This window comes from Amblyraja radiata, chromosome 12 (assembly GCF_010909765.2).
Source record: "Amblyraja radiata isolate CabotCenter1 chromosome 12, sAmbRad1.1.pri, whole genome shotgun sequence".
In the NCBI taxonomy this organism is placed as follows: Eukaryota; Metazoa; Chordata; class Chondrichthyes; order Rajiformes; family Rajidae; genus Amblyraja; species Amblyraja radiata.
This window is the reverse complement of record NC_045967.1, coordinates 31,974,615-31,992,872: the sequence shown is the minus strand read 5'-3', so window position 1 is coordinate 31,992,872 and position 18,258 is coordinate 31,974,615. Positions and strand designations below refer to the sequence as shown.

The 18,258-nt window shown below is 39.9% G+C and overlaps 1 protein-coding gene across 11 annotated transcripts in view; it reads left to right on the top strand.

The window, feature by feature from the left end:
• Positions 1-18,258, top strand: part of dach2 (dachshund family transcription factor 2) — a 363,969-nt gene that overhangs the window by 325,492 nt on the left and 20,219 nt on the right. For 10 of the 11 annotated variants that reach the window (XM_033030408.1, XM_033030406.1, XM_033030405.1 and 7 more), the window contains 3 exons: positions 63-206; positions 1,688-1,756; positions 5,796-5,859. In XM_033030408.1, the coding sequence (XP_032886299.1) occupies positions 63-206; positions 1,688-1,756; positions 5,796-5,859 (277 nt within the window). The remainder of the gene's footprint in view (positions 1-62; positions 207-1,687; positions 1,757-5,795; positions 5,860-18,258) is intronic. The other variant, XM_033030400.1, reaches the window with a different exon arrangement.

Sequence of the window (18,258 nt, the reverse complement as noted above, 5' to 3'; positions counted from 1 at the left end):
ATTTTCAGAACTAAACAAAGACACTAATCCAATTATCATGTATCTGAATATCACATTTCCAGCAACAATCCAGAAACGACTGAAGAAAGAGAAAAAGGCAAAGAGGAAATTACAGGAAGCACTGGAATTTGAGTCAAAGCGACGAGAGCAAGTGGAACAAGCTTTACAACAGGTCACATCCACAGAAAGTCTCAGGGTGCTTAATGGTACGCTCATCATTACTTTCTAGTTAACATTGCTCTTGTTAGTGGAAATGCAGGAAATGTGCAGCAGACCCAACAGAAATTGTGCAGAAAGATGAAAGGTAAAATAACTAATCCAGTTTACAGTCTGAACTGATGAAGAATTGATTTAAAACATCATTACAGATACACAACGGGAGCGTAAAAAGTAAGTTCATGTGAATATACTGGTTAATGCACTGATTAAAGTGAGCTTCTAATATTAGGTAACACGAATGTGAACATACACTTTATAAAAAAAGTACTGAATGTCTTACTCCAAACCTTGCTCAATTCCATGGGAATTTATCAAAAGCCAAAGGGAACACTTTTTTCTAACACTATCCATCATGTAGAAACATGGGTGGCTACCACACAAATGCAAATAATTCTTTGAAAGGTGAATCAATTTCTTCCTTTTGCATTGTCGAGGTTTTTATTTCCCTTTGTGGTAATGCAAATAGAGGACAGATCAAGCTCAGATAACAGAATGTAACTATTAATATACTAGCCATGTGGAGTTGTTTATTTGGCAAATTAGGTTTAATGTTTAACTGAACCACGACACTGCGCTTTCTGAAGTTCATTAGTTAATATAAATTCAAGGTCATTGATTTTCTGTTGCTGTGGGGGGAAATGGGGAGAGCTCTTTGCATAGCCTTACATAAGGGGTTGCATCATGATTGATTACTCAGTTATGGATGGTAGATTTGTACAAACAGCTGACACAAGGCAGTATAATATGCTGATTTGTTCCCCTGATAATTTTGTCAGCTGCAAATAAACATAGAATTTCTTTTAATTAAATATTATAGCTCAAAAATCCAGAAAGTGCAAATTATACAAAGGGTTGATGAACAATATTGGTGAAGGTTATGTGCATGGAAACTAATCATCGGGCTTTGAGGCTTCCTTCAACAAAAATATGTTAGTATTGCTCTGGTTTAAGTGCTGACCAAGATTCTAAACGTTTAATTTTGGGTTTAATCGTGGCCAAAACATTGAGTTCACTCAGGATCCTCCAGGATTGAATGTCGGAACATATTCCGGTCCCATCATCCAAGTGCGGTCATACCGGAAACTACACAGTGTAAAGATAACAAATGAATTAAATGATTTTTGCACTTGGCTTGGACTCATTTCCAAATTGTGTTATAGCTTTTCATTATGCATAATGAACACATTTTAATTATAGTCACACACATTCTGATGTGTGTAAAAATTAGCCAAGGAACATTATGCACATTGTGGATTTGATGGGATCGGAGGTTAATAGAGTTACTGAACTGTTGGAACTAAACCCTTTTGCTCATTAATGATCACATGATAAAATGGCTTACAACTTAGAGCTCACTTGGTTTTGAGTCGACTCATTGCATTACATCATATAGATAACTATCACTGTTTAATAATGTCTAAAAGCTGATTGAAAGAAGACACAACTGATTGAATTTTCTTGTTTTTAGATGCAGTAATTCCCGAGATGGAAGCTGAACACTGTGGGACTCAGCTTGACACAACACCAACAGTACAAGGTAGGCATAGTCTTAGTTCGAAATAAGTGATATTCAGGGCATCAGGTGGGATGCAGGTGAGGGATGTACAATAGGGACTGGATAATTGTTAGCATTTTGACTATAAATCATAATATAATTTCAGATTTCTGCTTTTCTGTTTGATTATGATACAAATTGAGGGAGGAGTTTTAAGTTAGCCTCCTGAACACACGCTCTCTTCCGCATGGAAGGAAGGAACCTATCTAACCGCGGAGTGTTCCCACAGCAGGCACAATATTCAAAGGTAGAACTACTGCCCAGAGTAATTTTACCTTCTCAGCATCAAACTTCAACAATCTTCAACAACTTAGCAAAAATCTGGAAATCTGATGACGTGCACTCTGTGAAAGGCAGAAAACCACAAGACTGGAATTTGGAAGCCAAATAATGTTTTGCTAACATTCCTGAGTCAATAGGACAGTATTATTTTGTGAGCATGTGAGTTGCCATTTTTAGAAAAAAAATAATGCATGTGTAACTTCCTTCTTTGATATTTAATAATTCACCAAAATATAATCGGAATTAAAATATTAAAGTAAATTAAAGGCAAATTCATAGAAGACAGAAAACATAGAGTAGTAAAAACCCCATTATGCACAGATTCACATGGAAGTACTTCACAGTCAATATCTACAGTTCCCGTACAGATATTATTTGAAATCTACATATACAGAGTAAAGACGTTGAATGAGGGAATTTTCTCTGTTTGCTTGTTTGTACTTTCCCACAGGAAAGATCTTTTGCACATGTTGAACCCAGATTTGTGTCTCATTACAACTGATATGTAATAAACACAAGCATTGATTGTGGGCTGCTTCTTCCTTTCCTCGACTTCCTTTGTTTGTTTGTTTGCTTCCCTTTTTTTTTTGTTGCTCGGTTCCTTTTCCACCCATAAATTTACTCTTAAAACTTAAAGGGAAACATCAAATGAAGAAAACAAACAAAGGGACCCTGGGTTTCCTCAATCATCCACCACCCTAACTAAAAAAAAGTTTAATTGCTGATGTTAAGCCAAATAATGAACTTTGGGAGATATATAATAAATCTGCTATAATGCTTTAATATTTCTGAATCTCTTGCGTAAGTTTTTTTGGCAATGGAGTCCGATAATTCTGTATAATTGTCAACATTGGTAGAGATCCCTACTAACAAATATTTAATTGCACAGCTTAAGTAAACTACTTGAAATGTCACTGTACTGGGACGCCGACTAACCTCTTCATTGACCTAATGTCTTTATGCAAAGGCTCTCACCAGTCTATTGGAAAGTTTGTGCTTGAATTTTTATCTTTGTTTATTTATCATTCTGTGATAATATTTGTTGAATGGAATGCTACGGACTTTCAAACATGAAGAACCAAAGAGTAATGAGGCACATACCTTTAATTGTCCTTACTGAGATGGAGATCCATTTACAGTATGAAGAATAAGCCTGGTTATATCTGCCCTCTGAACAATTAACTCTTAGGTGGAATGTGCACACCTGAGCTCACAGAAGTGTGGCATAGCTCATTCTTGATTCATGTTTGCTTCCTTGAGTTTCTGGCAATTAGAGTCACAGAGACATAGATTTACACTCACAGAAACAGACCCTTCGGCTCAAGTTGTCCAAGTTATCCGCCTACTGGTCCCAATGCCCATGTTTGACCCACATCCCTCTAAACCTTCCATTTACCTGTTGTGTCTTTTAACTATTGCAATTGCGTCTATTTTTGCAGCTTTTCTGCCAGTGTTCCATATACCCACAGCCATCTGTGTGAAAAACTTACCACTCAGCTCACTTTTAAATCTTTCCCCTCTCACCTTAAAACATTGCTTTCTTATTTTAAACTCCTCTATAAGGACTATGACCATTCACTAACTATGTACCACTATAAAGTGCCTCCTCGACCTACTATGCTCCAGGGAAACCAATCTTCACCCATCCAGCCTTTCCTTATAGCTCAAACACTGCAGCCCCAGAAACATATTTGTGAATTATTTCTGCATCTTTTCTAGCTTAATGGTATACTTCTTGTAGCTGAGCAAACATAACTGCGTACAACACTGAGTGTGGTCTCACCAACTATTGGTACAGTTATAACATGACATCCCAACTTCTGTATCCAATGCCCTGACCAATGAAGGCATGCATGCCATACACCTTCTTCACCATCTTGGCTACCCGTGTCTCTATTTTCAGGGAACCATGTACCACTATTCCAAGGTCTCTGTGTTCTACAACACTCTCCAGAGCTCCTACCCTTTTTTGTCTTGAGTGCAACACCTCCCCCTTGTCCAAGATACGTTCCACCTGTCATTCTTTGGTCCACTTCCCCAGTTGATCTAGATTCTGTTGTAATCTTTGATAACCTTCTTCGCTGTCTCCTATTCCACCAATTTTGGAGTTATCCACAAACTTACAAACCATGTTAACAATTGCCAACCTCAATCTAGGCACACTCCTTCATGACTATTTAGAGAAAGGTGAAGTCATACAACACAGCAACAGACCAAGGTCTAAGCTTGTCCCATTGAAGGAGCCAAAGTGCTGGAGTAACTCAGTAGGTCAGACAGCATCTCTGGAGAACATGAATAGGTGTTGTTTTGGGTCGGGACCCTTCTTATGACTTAACAATTCCATGCTCTCCAGAGATGCTGCCTGATCCACTGAGTTACTCCAGCACTTTGTCTCCTTTTGTGCAAACCAGCATCTGCAGTTCCTTTAGAATGCAGTTTAGTCTATTTCAATGTTTGGCCCACATCCCTCTAAACCCTTCCTATTCATGTACATGAATGCCAATGCCATTTAAATGCTGTTATGGTGCCTGCCTCAACCACTTCCTCTGGCAGATCACTCCATGTACCCACCACCCTCTGCGTGAAACAGTTGCCCTTCAGGTTATTTGGCCATTCTTCCTTGATAGTTACGTCTTTTTGCTAATTAAGCTCTTGGCAGAAACAAATTCTCCAATCAATTCTAGCAACCTGACTGTAGAATGTCCTTAACCTCAGACAAAGCAGAGGTAGATTTACAGCACAAAAGTAATTACTTGACTTTGCTTGAGGAATCATTTCTTTGCCACAACCTTTCATATTAATGTCACATCCTGGTAATTGAGGTAAAGTCTGTAAGTTACATTGTGATTACCCATGTATGATTTTGTTCTAACACATGATAGGCAAGTGTTCATCATAAAACTTATAAGACTCAGGCATGGAATAATTATTGAAGGCAGGCATGACCTGAGGACTAGGTATGATATTGAACTGAATGCTGTTGCACCTAGCTGATTTATAGACCACGCTGAGGTTGTGAGCATTGGTGTGGTGGCACTTTATGTACACGTAAAGGATGTGTTTCGATGTAAATTGTGCAGGTACTGTTAGGAGATCCTGGTATCTAAAAACCATCTAGCAAGGGTTAAAATCTATATGTGATATATTTGATGCATATCCCCTTGAGAAAAAGGTGCAAGGTAGCATCTTCTTTCCAGGTGTTGTGAAAGAACAAAAAAGACTACAGATGATGATTCTATTTTTATATGTTGCTAGTTATTTGCAAAGATGCTACTGGCACCAAGATCATATTCTTTGTGGAATATATTTACTTATTGGAAGGTGTATGGGTGGATGTGCTCCACATTATTAAAAAAAAGATGTTAGACAGCCGAGAAACAAAGTATGTTTTCTTGGTCTCTCTACTTTTCTTGTAAAGTGTGTCCATTGGAAATGAGAACACAGGCTGTCGCTTGGTTCTGATAAGTTCTCAGGCAAATCTGAAGTTGTCAGGTTTGCTATTTCACTTGATATGGAAGTTTAAAAATATATTTTATTGCCAAGTTTCCATTTTGCTTTGGAAAATAACGAAAATTCTCAGGCCCTGATTTAGCATCACACATCTTGGACTTCACTCCCTCTGTGGGAAAAATTAACATTTACAGGAATCTGAACAATGCAGGGAACTTTATCAGAGTTCTCAATTTTTGCACAGTGTTCATCGGATGTAACTTTAATTACTTAAATTAACTTGTCACAGGCAGGATGAAAGAAACCATGGAGACAATCGTCAAAAAAATCTCTCAACAATTAGCCACAAAATTGTAAGCATCCATTTTGCCATTTTTTCCTCTCTTTGCATTTGGGATTCTCATAATTATTTATTCTTGCTAACAAATACACTTATTGTTTAATTCTAAAAAAATGCTCTCAGATAAACTTGCAAGGTTATAGGGAGAGGCCAGCAGGGGGTAGACTACACAGAATGTGGCAATAAGAGCTTATAAATATTTACATTTGTTATGAGAAAAGTGAGCAATACTGAAAGTTTCACCACCCATTCAGTTCTGGGACCTTTTATAATTGCTGCTATAGATTCTGCAATATATAGGTACAGAATGTTCTAAAGTTGTATGTCACAAACCCCATTAACTTTTAATGGACATTAGATAGTACAAAAATGTGGAGTATGAATACAAAAGTCTTATTTTGAATTCTGTATATCATTGTCTCATAATAGCTAACACTGCTTCAGAGGAATATTCAGAAGGGGAAAGAGTACTATAATTTTTAGTCTTTATATCATCATTATATAAAGATAGCAGAATCTGACTGGGAAATACTGTGATTTAGTTGAATGGCTAATCTATACAACATAGAAGTACTTACAAGTATGTTAAACATGAGTGGAAGTGGTCATTGTTTGTGAGCAAGTCTTGGTCTGGATATTGAAATTCCCTGAATTGCAATAAAGCATTTGCACATTCAAACTGTTCCTTTCAGATTCCCATAGCAACCCTGTTAGTGTCTATAGTGGGATATAGAGGGCATAACACTAGCAGAGATGAATTACATACAGGGCTCTTTCATGAGCGTGAAATGGCCTTTTGTCACTCATGAGCCAAGAGGTCTTTCCCAACAGTTAGCTTGCATTTCAAGGTCCATTTCAAATGAAGTCTAATTCTCTGAATGCAAAATGGAAGATTGAACAATATAGGCAAATTTGACTATTGTATGCAAAATCAAGTCTGGGGGACTCTGGTTTAAGGCAACAGAATGTGCAATTGGGTGCTGAGTTTTTAAATGCTGCGTTATCACATGATATGTGCAACAGCAGTTGGTGTAGTAGTTCCAAATGTTGAATAAAATGATTCAATCGTCATTTGGGTTTTTAACCTATTTTGAATAAATTTGGGGAAACTGAGACTTTCAAATTACATTTTCATTTGCATGAAGTCATCTGAAAACACTATTCAGTACATACACAACCTAGGGCACTATTGTATTCAAATGGCTGGAGAAAATAAGATGGGACACTTATTAAATAACCTAATCATGATTTTTTTTATTAATCGGCAAACTTGTCTTTTTAAATCAATGCTTCATTATGCTTATGGTTCACAGCACCCTTAGTTTTCTCGAGCAAGAATGACAGATTATGTGTATTTTGCGTCCTCCCTCTAATTCTTGTGTAATTTATTCTGTACTTTCCGCCTAGTTACGATGTAAATGATAAAAACAGTAAGGACAGGAGTAGAAGCAAAAGTAGGCTACACAGACCTTTAGCCCTGCTCTGCCATTCGAAAAGATTAAGGCAGTGCCTGTGTCTTGTGTCTCATCACCATATTCCTGATTCAGCATTCAAAAATCTTTCAGTCTCAGCTTTGAATATTCTCAATGACTGGGTATCCACATTCCCACAATGTCAAAGACATACACCCTCTGCATAAACATATTAATCTTCACCTCAGTCCTAAATATACAACACTATCTTCGGTTTAAACCAGCATCTGCAGTTCCTTCCTGCACTCTTTATTCTGAGATTTTGTTCCCATGTTCCCTGTGAGACAATTTTTCACTTCCAGGGTGGTTTTGGGGATAAAACCAAGTAATTGCAGGTAATATTACTTTCAGAGCCACTTTGTAGAAATCATGTACTGTATTATTTCTATGTCTTTACCCCATGGACACACCTCCACACTACCCTGTCTGTTAGTGCACAATCATAGAAGATCTAGGAGTGTGATGCAGACGTGAAAGAACGGATTGAAGTCTGGTGACATACAATCATAACAGAACAGCAAATTGAAACTTACATTTGAATGCACACAAAAAAAATGTGCACAGCTCATATCACCTTTCCACACCCACAGATGAGCATTGAAGAGAAGATGTAACCAGACAGCTACAAGCCCAAATTTAATCGTATTGGACAGGGAGAAGACATAAAGGCCACAAATGCCCTTGTGATTGCTTTCCCCAGCCTTCTGGGCTTTTCCTAGGGGGAGTAAAAATCAACCAGAGATTTTTCCTCTTCACAACATGCTAATTAGCACAATGCTCAATGATTTTATTAAATAGGTTTTTTTTTAAATCTGCAATTTGATTCTTCAGTGGTTGGATACAGCAACCATGGGAAGCAGTCATTCAAGCGTGCCAAAGTGCACTTCTGCAAATGGAGAAATGAACAATAAAATACCATAGGATACTGAAAAATAGGTAATCGTCCTGTTTCAGAAACAATAGCTAAAGAACCCTAGAAAACCTATTAAAGACCCTGAACTATTTCACCATAATGAAGGCCACCAATTATGTAGCAGTATTCAAGTTTGTCAGAAATCCACAATTTCAATGTATAAATCATCATAACCATCATGACCAGTGAGCTGCAGGACTCTCCATTGACGATTAGGTTGAATTCGAAAATTAGATCGAATGCAACACTGTAAGCAGCATAAAGTGATAATGCTTTATTTTCAAAAATCATTCATTGTTCTTTGACTAGAATGATATGGTCAATATGTTTTTGGTATATTGATGTGTCTCATCTGTCAATTCTTAACCATATATTGTGAAATGTAACAAGAAGGCTGACAAAAAGCCAGTTCGGCATTCTGAAAAATGCAAGGAATCATGGGATTTGTCAAAGGTCGTAGGCTATAAATAAAAATCGAATGATGCGCTGTAGATTCATTGAATATAGTTTGGGTTAGATTTTTTGTCTTTTTTCAGTGGGAGGCGGGGGGGGGTAACCAGGTGGGGAGGGGAGGCCGGGGGTGGGGGAGGAGACCGGGCGGACGGCTGGGGGGTGGGGGGCGTCCGGACCTACGGTACACCAGCCCCGAGGCCCAGCTCAGAGAGGCGCAAACCCCAGCTCACCTCCGCCTCTACTGCCTGGCCGACAACACCAGCAGCCCCAGACTCACAGGATCCACAGCCAGCGCCAACTGCAGCCCTACCCCGCTCCAACTCCAGAGGAACCCGCTCTCCGATGGGCTGCTACGACGACAGATCACCCAAGGCCTCAGCCACGACAGAAGTGCCAGATCGCCCACGGCCTCAGTCGCCACCCCAAGTACAAGCCGTACATTGCACACCACTGGCTTCTGCCGCCAAGGTATCCGCTGCCACTTCATCCACAACCCCGAGGAGGAGTGAGGGCCCCGGCCTCGCATGTGCCAGAGCGCCATCCTGGCCTCGGCCTCCTCTGGTCCGGCGCTCGACTGGGCCGCGCTGCAGACGGCCTTCAGCCCCGACCTGGTGTTAGAGCTGGCCTGGACTCTGGGCTTGGAGCTGGGCAAGAGAGGGGGAGGAGGTTGCTGTTGCCACCAGCACCACCATCACCAACATTACCCGCAACCCGGCGGCTGCCCATCTTCAGCAGGATCTTGGTATCGGACTGAGGGGAGGGGAGTGGACGTGGAGGTGGAGGGCTGCCAGCCATAGGCAGAGCCAAGTTGGAGCCAGTGGCTGCAAGTCCGGGGCCGCCCCACCAGCCCTGGGCCACTCCGGACAGGAACGGGACACCGGGGAGGGGACCGGGCCGGCCCAACAGCAACTCAACAGCACCCGCAGCGATGGAGAGCCGACCTCAACCCCAACCCCGAACAAAACTCAAGCCTGCACACAATGCAGCACCACCGTTGCCAAGACTGTTTTATAGCTAGTGACCTATGAACTGGGCATGTGCAGTCGGAATACCGAACTCGCTTATTGAAATGGTGGAACAGGCCAATTTTCTTTTGTACTCTATACAGTATGTAAGTTGAATCAGGTGTGTTTTTAATAGTCACATTTATGATATATTTTAATATAAAAAGGAAAATATGAAGCATACCATTTTTTCTTGTTAATGCCGACCTTTTGGGGACTAAGGTGGTAGAAGACAAAGAGTGGCAATAAAGGGGGCTTTTTCTGGTTGGCTGCCAGTGACTAGTGGAGTTCCGCAAGGATCAGTGCTGGGGCCACAACTCTTCACGTTGCATATTAATGATTTGGATGAGGGGATTGAAGACATTGTGCCAAAGTTTGCGGATGATACGAAAATAGGTGGAGGGGCAGGTAGTACAGAGAAAGCAGGGACTCTGCAGAAGGACTTGGACAGGTTGGGAGAATGGGCAAAGAAATTGCAGATGGAATATAGTGTAGCAAAGTGTGGAATCGTGCATTTTGGTAGGAGGAATAAAACAATTTTCTAAATGGGGTGAGAATCCAGAAATTGGAGGTGCAAAGGGACTTGGGAGTGCTGGTGCAGGATTCCCAAAAAGTTAATCTGCAAGTTGAATCAGTAGTAAAGAAAGCAAACTCAATGCTAGCATTTATTTCAAGAGGGCCTGTATACAAAAACAGGGATATAATGTTGAGGCTCTATAGGGCGCTGGTAAGGCCACATTTGGAACATTGTGAGCAATTCTGGGCTCCATATCTGAGGAAGGAAATGTACTGACTCTGGAGAGGGTCCAGAGGAGGTTTACAAGAATTATCCCAGGAATGAGTAGGTTAACCTATGATGAGCGTTTGTCGGCACTGGGCCTGTACTCGCTGGAGTTTAGGTTAAATACTGAAATGCTTTCAAGTGCAAAGATGTTGCTATTTCTGTACACATTTACAATCCTCAAATCTTTCTTGAATCAACTAGAAACTTTGCAACGTAGATCATGGTCTTTCGTACCCTTGGTGCTGCGATCTATACCACACGTACTCCATAAATCTGTCTGACTTGAAACCAATTTTTGGAGCAAATAGCACAACTACCTGGAAGAAATAATGTTGAGTTATATGAAATACAATTAATGTGAAGTCTGCAGAAACATTCAAAAGTTATATGTCCAACAAATGTCCTCTGGCAGGCTGCTAAACTCCATTTCATTTTGTCAAGGAAAAAAATGGCTTTTTAGTCAGATGCACAATGGTAATTAAATCTCACTGGCATTTTGAGACCTTTATTCTGCAACCCTGCACATTGTGTCCGTTGCCAGCTCCATAGCATATTTCACTATTGCTTTATGCCCAAGATGCAGCGTAGCTCAGCTTACAGTATGTAGGTGGTGATGTTGTGTCAACTTGGAAATCTCATGCTTAGTCTTGTGGAGATTAACAGAAAACTGTTTATCTGTTCCATGTCATGTTCGAATTATATCTTATTGAATTTCAATACATTTATGATTTCCATGCATATGAATATTGTGTATTTTAATACAGGACCAAATTTAATTCCTGATGTCACAACTTTGGCATTTTTATAGACAATCAAACCTGGATTTAATGTAATATCATGATATGAATCAATCTGACAGTGTTCCAAAATTCTAAATGGGGTGAGCAAATTCATATAATAGTATGAAATATGGAAAAAATGAAGAGTCCAAAGAGTGCAATGTTCGGTATCTCCATGTGAAGTAAGCATTAAATCAGGCTCTTAGTTTCTGTAATGGAGGTAAAAGTGAGAATATAATGGGGACAAGGAGTTGAGCAAAAGAAAAAAAAAAGATATATGTTAAAGAAGAAAATCAACGTGGGGAAAGCATTCCTCATGTGGTAGAACTTGTGGTAGAACAGAGAATCACACTTGTGGTAGAACAGAGAATCAAGAAAAAGCTGGAAGGAGAAAAGGAATAATATATGACATTGTGGCTTTGCATTGAACACTGAATGCAATGGATTGCGTTATGAGGCAAAGCAACTTCCTGCAGTCAGAGCACAGCTCCCTACATCGTGGAGTCATGGAGATCCCTCAAGTTAAACAGAATATCAGGGATGTAAGGGTGGTAAAATTTATGATGTGGACTCCACCAGCGTGGATGAAAAAATATAACATTGGTAACTGCCCTGGAAAATTAAATGCGCCAAATAAACCAAGCAGAAAAAGTGTGAGAAATGCGATTTCCTTCTATTTGGCAAGATAACACTCTTGGTAACATAGTTATTGAAGAATTTGAACTCTAGTAATAGAAATAAATATATTTACATTCATATCGTATCTTTTCCAATTCCAAAGTAGAAGCATCTAAAATATAGATGTAATTGCATCCTATTTGGACATGTGCAAATTTGTACAAGTAACATTGGATTAGAGTAAGCATTAGTAAGCATTGTATATGGGTGGGGAGGGGAGCAAGGTGGGAAGGTTAGGGAATGAGCCATGGCAGCATCTGCTACGACAATCATTTCATTAATTAACAAAGCATTGACAGTGGTGAGCGGGCAATAGCCTAGTCTGTGCTGCGCTGCTGGCTGTAGATGAAAACCCAACAAGGGAAAGGTGGGGGCAAAAATAAATAAACAAGTGTTTCCCCCAAACAAGAGTTAAGAAAAAAAAGGCTGAGATTTAATGACATTTCAGGGACCTCCAGAGAAAAAGTGCTTAATCTGATGTGATGGGCCTGGAAGAATTATCATGTAGGGGAAAAAACAAAGTCATTTCAAATTATCAGTCCCACACTATAATTCTGCTGAGTGATGCAGGATCTGTGTACAAGCTCGGTGGCAGCTTTTTTTTAGGCTGTATATAACAGTACTGACAGTGGCTGACCACAGAATGTTTTCCCCTTAACGGCCTCCTACTATTTATCCATTATACCAGTGAAATCTAATTATTCCTCTTTACTCTGTGTCAAACTTCAGAATTCTGCTGGGCTGGCACTGACGACTGATTTCATTAATTTTGATTACCTTTGTTGGGACTGACTCCATTTCACAAACGGAGCTAAAAGCTGTTTCAAAATCCCCAGCCACACATTATATCAACACAGTTTCCTAAATTAATTTGTACACGGAGTAGCAAATAAAAAGTGCTGACCATTATTTTATTGACTAAGTACAGATGCTGAGAGAATGGTGTTCAGCTGATTGAAGCTCTTAACGTTATTTGTACTCAAGAGTCAATAGGTTATATTTTCAGCCGACTGTGTAGCAAAGGAAGTCAGACCTGCCTCCGTGCCAAAATAAGCAGTTTCCAGTCCCAAATAAGGGTAGGTGAATGAATTTGTACCAACCTATGACAATATTTTCTCAGATAAAAAACATTGCCTAAGTGAAAATAGAAATTGTCCTTGTGATTAATCTTAAGGAATAGCATTTCTATTGCAGGCATATTTAATTCCCACTCTTCTTGAAAGCTTCCTACTTCTTATGTCTAATTTCAAAAGTAAGGCTAATCTCTACCATGTCACCAGCCATTATTTTGATTTGAGCCTTTACTCCACGACTGTCAGCATATATTAGACTATGGGAACATTACTTTCAAGTGTGACTTTGTTCTCCACAGTGCCGTTAGATATACAAAAGTTGCTGATTATAATGTTCAGGAACAAGAATCTTGGCAAGTTTTCTTCTCCCTAATCTTCCAAATTTATTTATATTTCTTCAGTTATTGTCCCAATATTAGCAATGACTGCAAATCCAAGCCACTTTGAACTGCATCACACAACCTTTCACTGGATAAACTGGGGACCTATAGGCATGTAAATCTCAGAATAATGGTCATACAAATCATTACACGAGGAACAGCAGATGTATTTTTCGCTCTCAACCCCATTCTCCTGCCTTCTCCCTGTAACCTTTGACGCCCTTATTAATCAATCTCTGCTGCAAAGATACCCAGTGACGGCCATCTGCAGCACTGAATTCTACAGATTCACCACCCACCCTCTGGCTAAAGACCATATGATGAACATAATGTTTGTATAGCACTGGTTTTAAGGGATTCCATACTCTAAATGTTATGCTAGAAAGGGTGACTTTTATTTATAAATCACTGTGAACCTCAAAGGAATCTTGGTGTTTCACATGCAGGGCTTTAATTTCATATTTTTAGCTGATCAATCACAATCTTCTATGTTACTCAGCAAATATATAACTATCATCAATATGACAAATGGTGAGTCATGGAGCACATAGACTCATTACGCATAAAATCATCACCACTAATGCAGCAAGAACCAGTAAAATTTCATGGCCTGGTGTTCTTGAATTAAAATCAAAAATAGTAGAAATATACAAAATGTCATGTTGCAACTGTGGAGGAAAATAGAGCAAACATTTCCCATTGATCTGTTCTTGTTAGAACTGGAAGTTAAAGATTTAATCATTTGCACACAAACACAGTGACAGGAAAGAAAAGAGGAAACCCTAAAATTGAAGCTTCATGATGTAATGAAGAGATTAAAAGGCAAAAAGAGACTGGTGCAAAAAACAAGTGGCTAAGGATGGGGGAAAAAGGAGTGGGAAATGAAAACCGCAGAGTCAATTCCAGCATTGACAGGCACAAAATTACATGTTAGGTGTAGTTATTTCCATTTTTCTATTTTCATATTTCCTCACAACATTGAAGGATTTCATTATTGGTCCATAAGAATCCCACTCTAAAGTAATTTTCCCTGTATTGTTGATTCCAACTCCCCTCCAGATTCCTCCACTCACCTAGATATTTTTTGTTGCCCACTTAACGGACCAACCTGCCTATCTTTGGGATGTGGGAAACAACTGGAGCATCCAGTAGACACTCACATGGTGTGCAAACTCTACACAGGCAGCCCAGAGTTTGAAATTGTTCCCATCTAGGTCATTGTGTCATCCTTTATCTAAAAATGTGGAAATGGATCCAGAGATAGGAAGGTTGTAAAATGTCTCTTTTAAAAATATTGTTTTCAACCGAGTTTCACTGGAATATTGTCAGAGGTCAGTGTAAGGGTGGGCCGCAGAATTAAATTATGCCTCATCAGTACTTGGGTTCTCAAGCATTTAGGAGACTGTGCTATGAGTAGCAAATGTAGTATTTTCAACGTGAGTAGGTACAAGTAAATCTGTAAAGAGCATTTGGTCCATGTACAATGGGGAATGGAGATGCTAGCGATGTTGAAAAGCTGGTGCAGAGGGTTTTGTGGGAAGAGAATCGGCCCCTGAGTGTGACACCACAGAAGGAACAGGATCCTTTAGAATCCTGAAGGAGTAGGGGAAGATGCATTCAGTCGTAGAATTGTGCTGGGGATGTGAGGAAACTATCCATTAGAGGCAGGTGGGGGTTATAGATGAGGAGAAAGAGGTAAAGGTAAAAGTTCAGGGAATGGCATACACATGGCTGAGGGATCTATAAACCATGATCGAGAAAGGAGGACATACCAGATTTCCAGGTTATAAAAGTCAGCCTGGACAGTTCTGTTTGTGGATGTCAGACTCTTGAACTGAGTTTCCTTGGTAGACCAGGTTAAAAGTACCAACCCTTCCCCTCCATAATTGTACAGAGAAACCAGAATAAACAATCTATGAACTGTTTGAACTGCATATTTTATACAAAGATGCTAGATTTTGCTTGTGGTTTGATGTCAGTAGCTAAAGAAGAGATTTTTGTTTTGTGCTTGTAGTTAGCTTCATTAACCTTCCTCAGGAGTAGGAGATTGTTGGTATCCAGAATCCTGTGCTGAACATTTTGTTGGTATTTTGACGACTGAATAGTAAAAATATATTTTAATACCTCATTCAGGCCTCATGCGCAAGGCCTGCTGTCCTGTGGATAAGATGGGTCAATTTACAAATTCCACCTTCCTTCATGGTACCTCATGTGCTGTCATCAAACAAAACAAAACAACTGGCAGTAAAGATTCTCCCAGAATTCAGTGTGGGGTTTGGACTGGTTCTTTAGCACCTGGCAAGATTTTCTCAACCGTCCTAATTAAGGGGATGCTATAATAAAAGCACCAGAATCTCTATGGTTTTTGTTAATCTTGTCAAAAGCATTTGAGTCTGTTAATTATGATGCACAGCAGGAGATTTGGATGCAGAGGCAGATTTCTGAATGTTGCCCAGCAATTTAATCTTGGTATGATGGCCTGAATTATGGACCAAGGCTTCAGTTCAATACTATTTGTAAGCACCAGTGCCATCAAACAACATTGTGTAGTTGCCCCAGGCGTGATCAGCAGACCGCTTGTTGTGGCGCTGGTAAAGTGTACAGAAAGCTGCAGCTTCAACCTTTCTTGGCTCTCCGCCAAACATGAGCAACAGCAAAAGTCATTTGCGACGTGGTTTTTGCCGACAATTGTTGGAGAGTAAACACAGCCTAAAGGATATCGAGCTGTTATCACACTGCTTTGCTCACACACTGCAAGCAATTTAAAAGGCAGCACCTTCCATTAGAGTGGCTATTAAACTTATAGAGTCATGGAATTGTACACTATAGACGTGGACTTTTCAACCCTCCACAACTATGCTGACCCTTTTGCCCATCCTACACTATTCCCATCTACCTGCATTAGGTCCTTATCCTTCTATGCCTTGCCTATTTAAATGCCTATCTAAATTTTTCTTAAACATATGGATTCAATCCATTTGTTTCCACACTTCTTCCTCTGGCAAGTGAGTTCCTAATAGCAACCACTTGCTATGCAAATATACCCTCAAACCCCCTTTAAAGCACCTTTCACCTGAAACATACAGTATGTCCTCTTGTTGGGGATATCTCATCCGACAAAGAGATTCTGACGATCTACTGTATCCCACCCATTATAACTTTATATACCTCAATCACTGCTCTGTTCCTCCATTTTTCTCTAAAATGAGATCACATCCCCTGGTCAGGATTGGTGCCATCCTCTTAGGTCCTTTGGTCAGGTGCATTTCACAGATTATTTTGTCAATCAAAATCATAAAATACCTGATGTTATCGTCACACCCAGCTGTGTGAATTTGAGTTGTAGATTTGCTGTCAAAGGTTCAACAACTTGATCATTTTTTATTCCCCCTACTTAACATGCATTGAGGGCATGAAATAGTAAGAGTTTAATACATGGAGGTCTTTTTGCACTGCAGTCCAATTTGATTTTGGGATTGGTGGCTTATAGAATTCCCAAAGCTTTGTCCATCAGGGAATTGCCTTCTGTAAGTCAGGGAATAGTGCCAGATGAAGCATTCTCATTCATGATTCGCAATAAGCCAGTGAGATTTTGCTATGTCATAGTCTCACTTCCAAAAGTGCAGTAATCGATAGATGTGAAAGCATGGATATCATTGAGGATTAGGCTCATAACAATGAAAACTCATTCATTGGTTTAATAGGAAATACCTTTAAATATATGGATCACAAAAGATCATGAAATCAGCAATCCCAAGGAGAAGATGCTATTCCTGAAAAAAAAAAGCTTAGATCAAGGAGATGCTAATTAAAAGGTACATTTCACAGATAGAACATAGAACATTTAACATAGAAATATACTGCAGAGGAACAGGCTCTTTGACTTATAATGTCTCCGCTGAATATGATGCCAAGATAAACTAATCTCATCGGCCACCACATGATCCATGCCTCTCCGTCAACCAATCTAATAGCTTCTTAAACACCACCATCGTATCTGCCTCCACCACCACAACTGGCATCGTGTTCTAGTCACCCACCACCCTCCAGAACCACACATACCGCATAGGTGGTATCATAGACAGTGAAGATAGTTAGCAAATGTAACAGCAGGACCATTCGTTGTCAGCTGGAAAAGTGGGCCGAGGAATGGCCAATGATGTTTAATGCAGATAAGTGTAAGGTTTTGCACTTTGGGAAGTCAAACCAGGGCAGGACATCCAGAGTAAATGGTAGGGTCCTGGAGCAGAGGTATCTAGGAGTACAGGTATATAGTCCCCACCACAGGTAGATAGGGAAAGCTTTAGGTACATTGGCCATCATCAGTCAGGGTATACAATATAGAAGTTGGGACAATAGGCCACATTTGGAGTTTTGTGTTTTGTTTAGTCACCCTGCCAGAGGAAGGATGCCATTAAGCTGGAAAGAGTGCAGAGGAAATTTACAAGGATGTTGCCAGTACTCAAGAGCCTGAGCTATTGGAAAAGGTTAGGCAGGCCAGGAATTTATTCCTTGGAGTGCAGGAGGCTGAGGAGTGATCTTATAGCAGTGTATATAATGATGAGAAGAATAGTTAGTGGGGGAGGGGGATTCAAGAACCAGAGGACATAGATTAATGGTGATATGAACCTGAGGGGCAACCTTTTCACTCAGATGGTGGTGTTTATATGGAATGAGCTGTCAGAGGAGGTAGTTGATGCAAGTATTACAATAGTATTTAAAAAACACGGATGGGTACACCAATAGGAAAGATTTAGATGGATATGGGGCAAATGGGACTAGCTTTAATGGAGTTATGCCCTCTGGCCTTTGGGATTTCAGCCCTGGGAAAAAATTCTGATGTCTACCTTGTCCATCGTAATTTTATATACTGTAC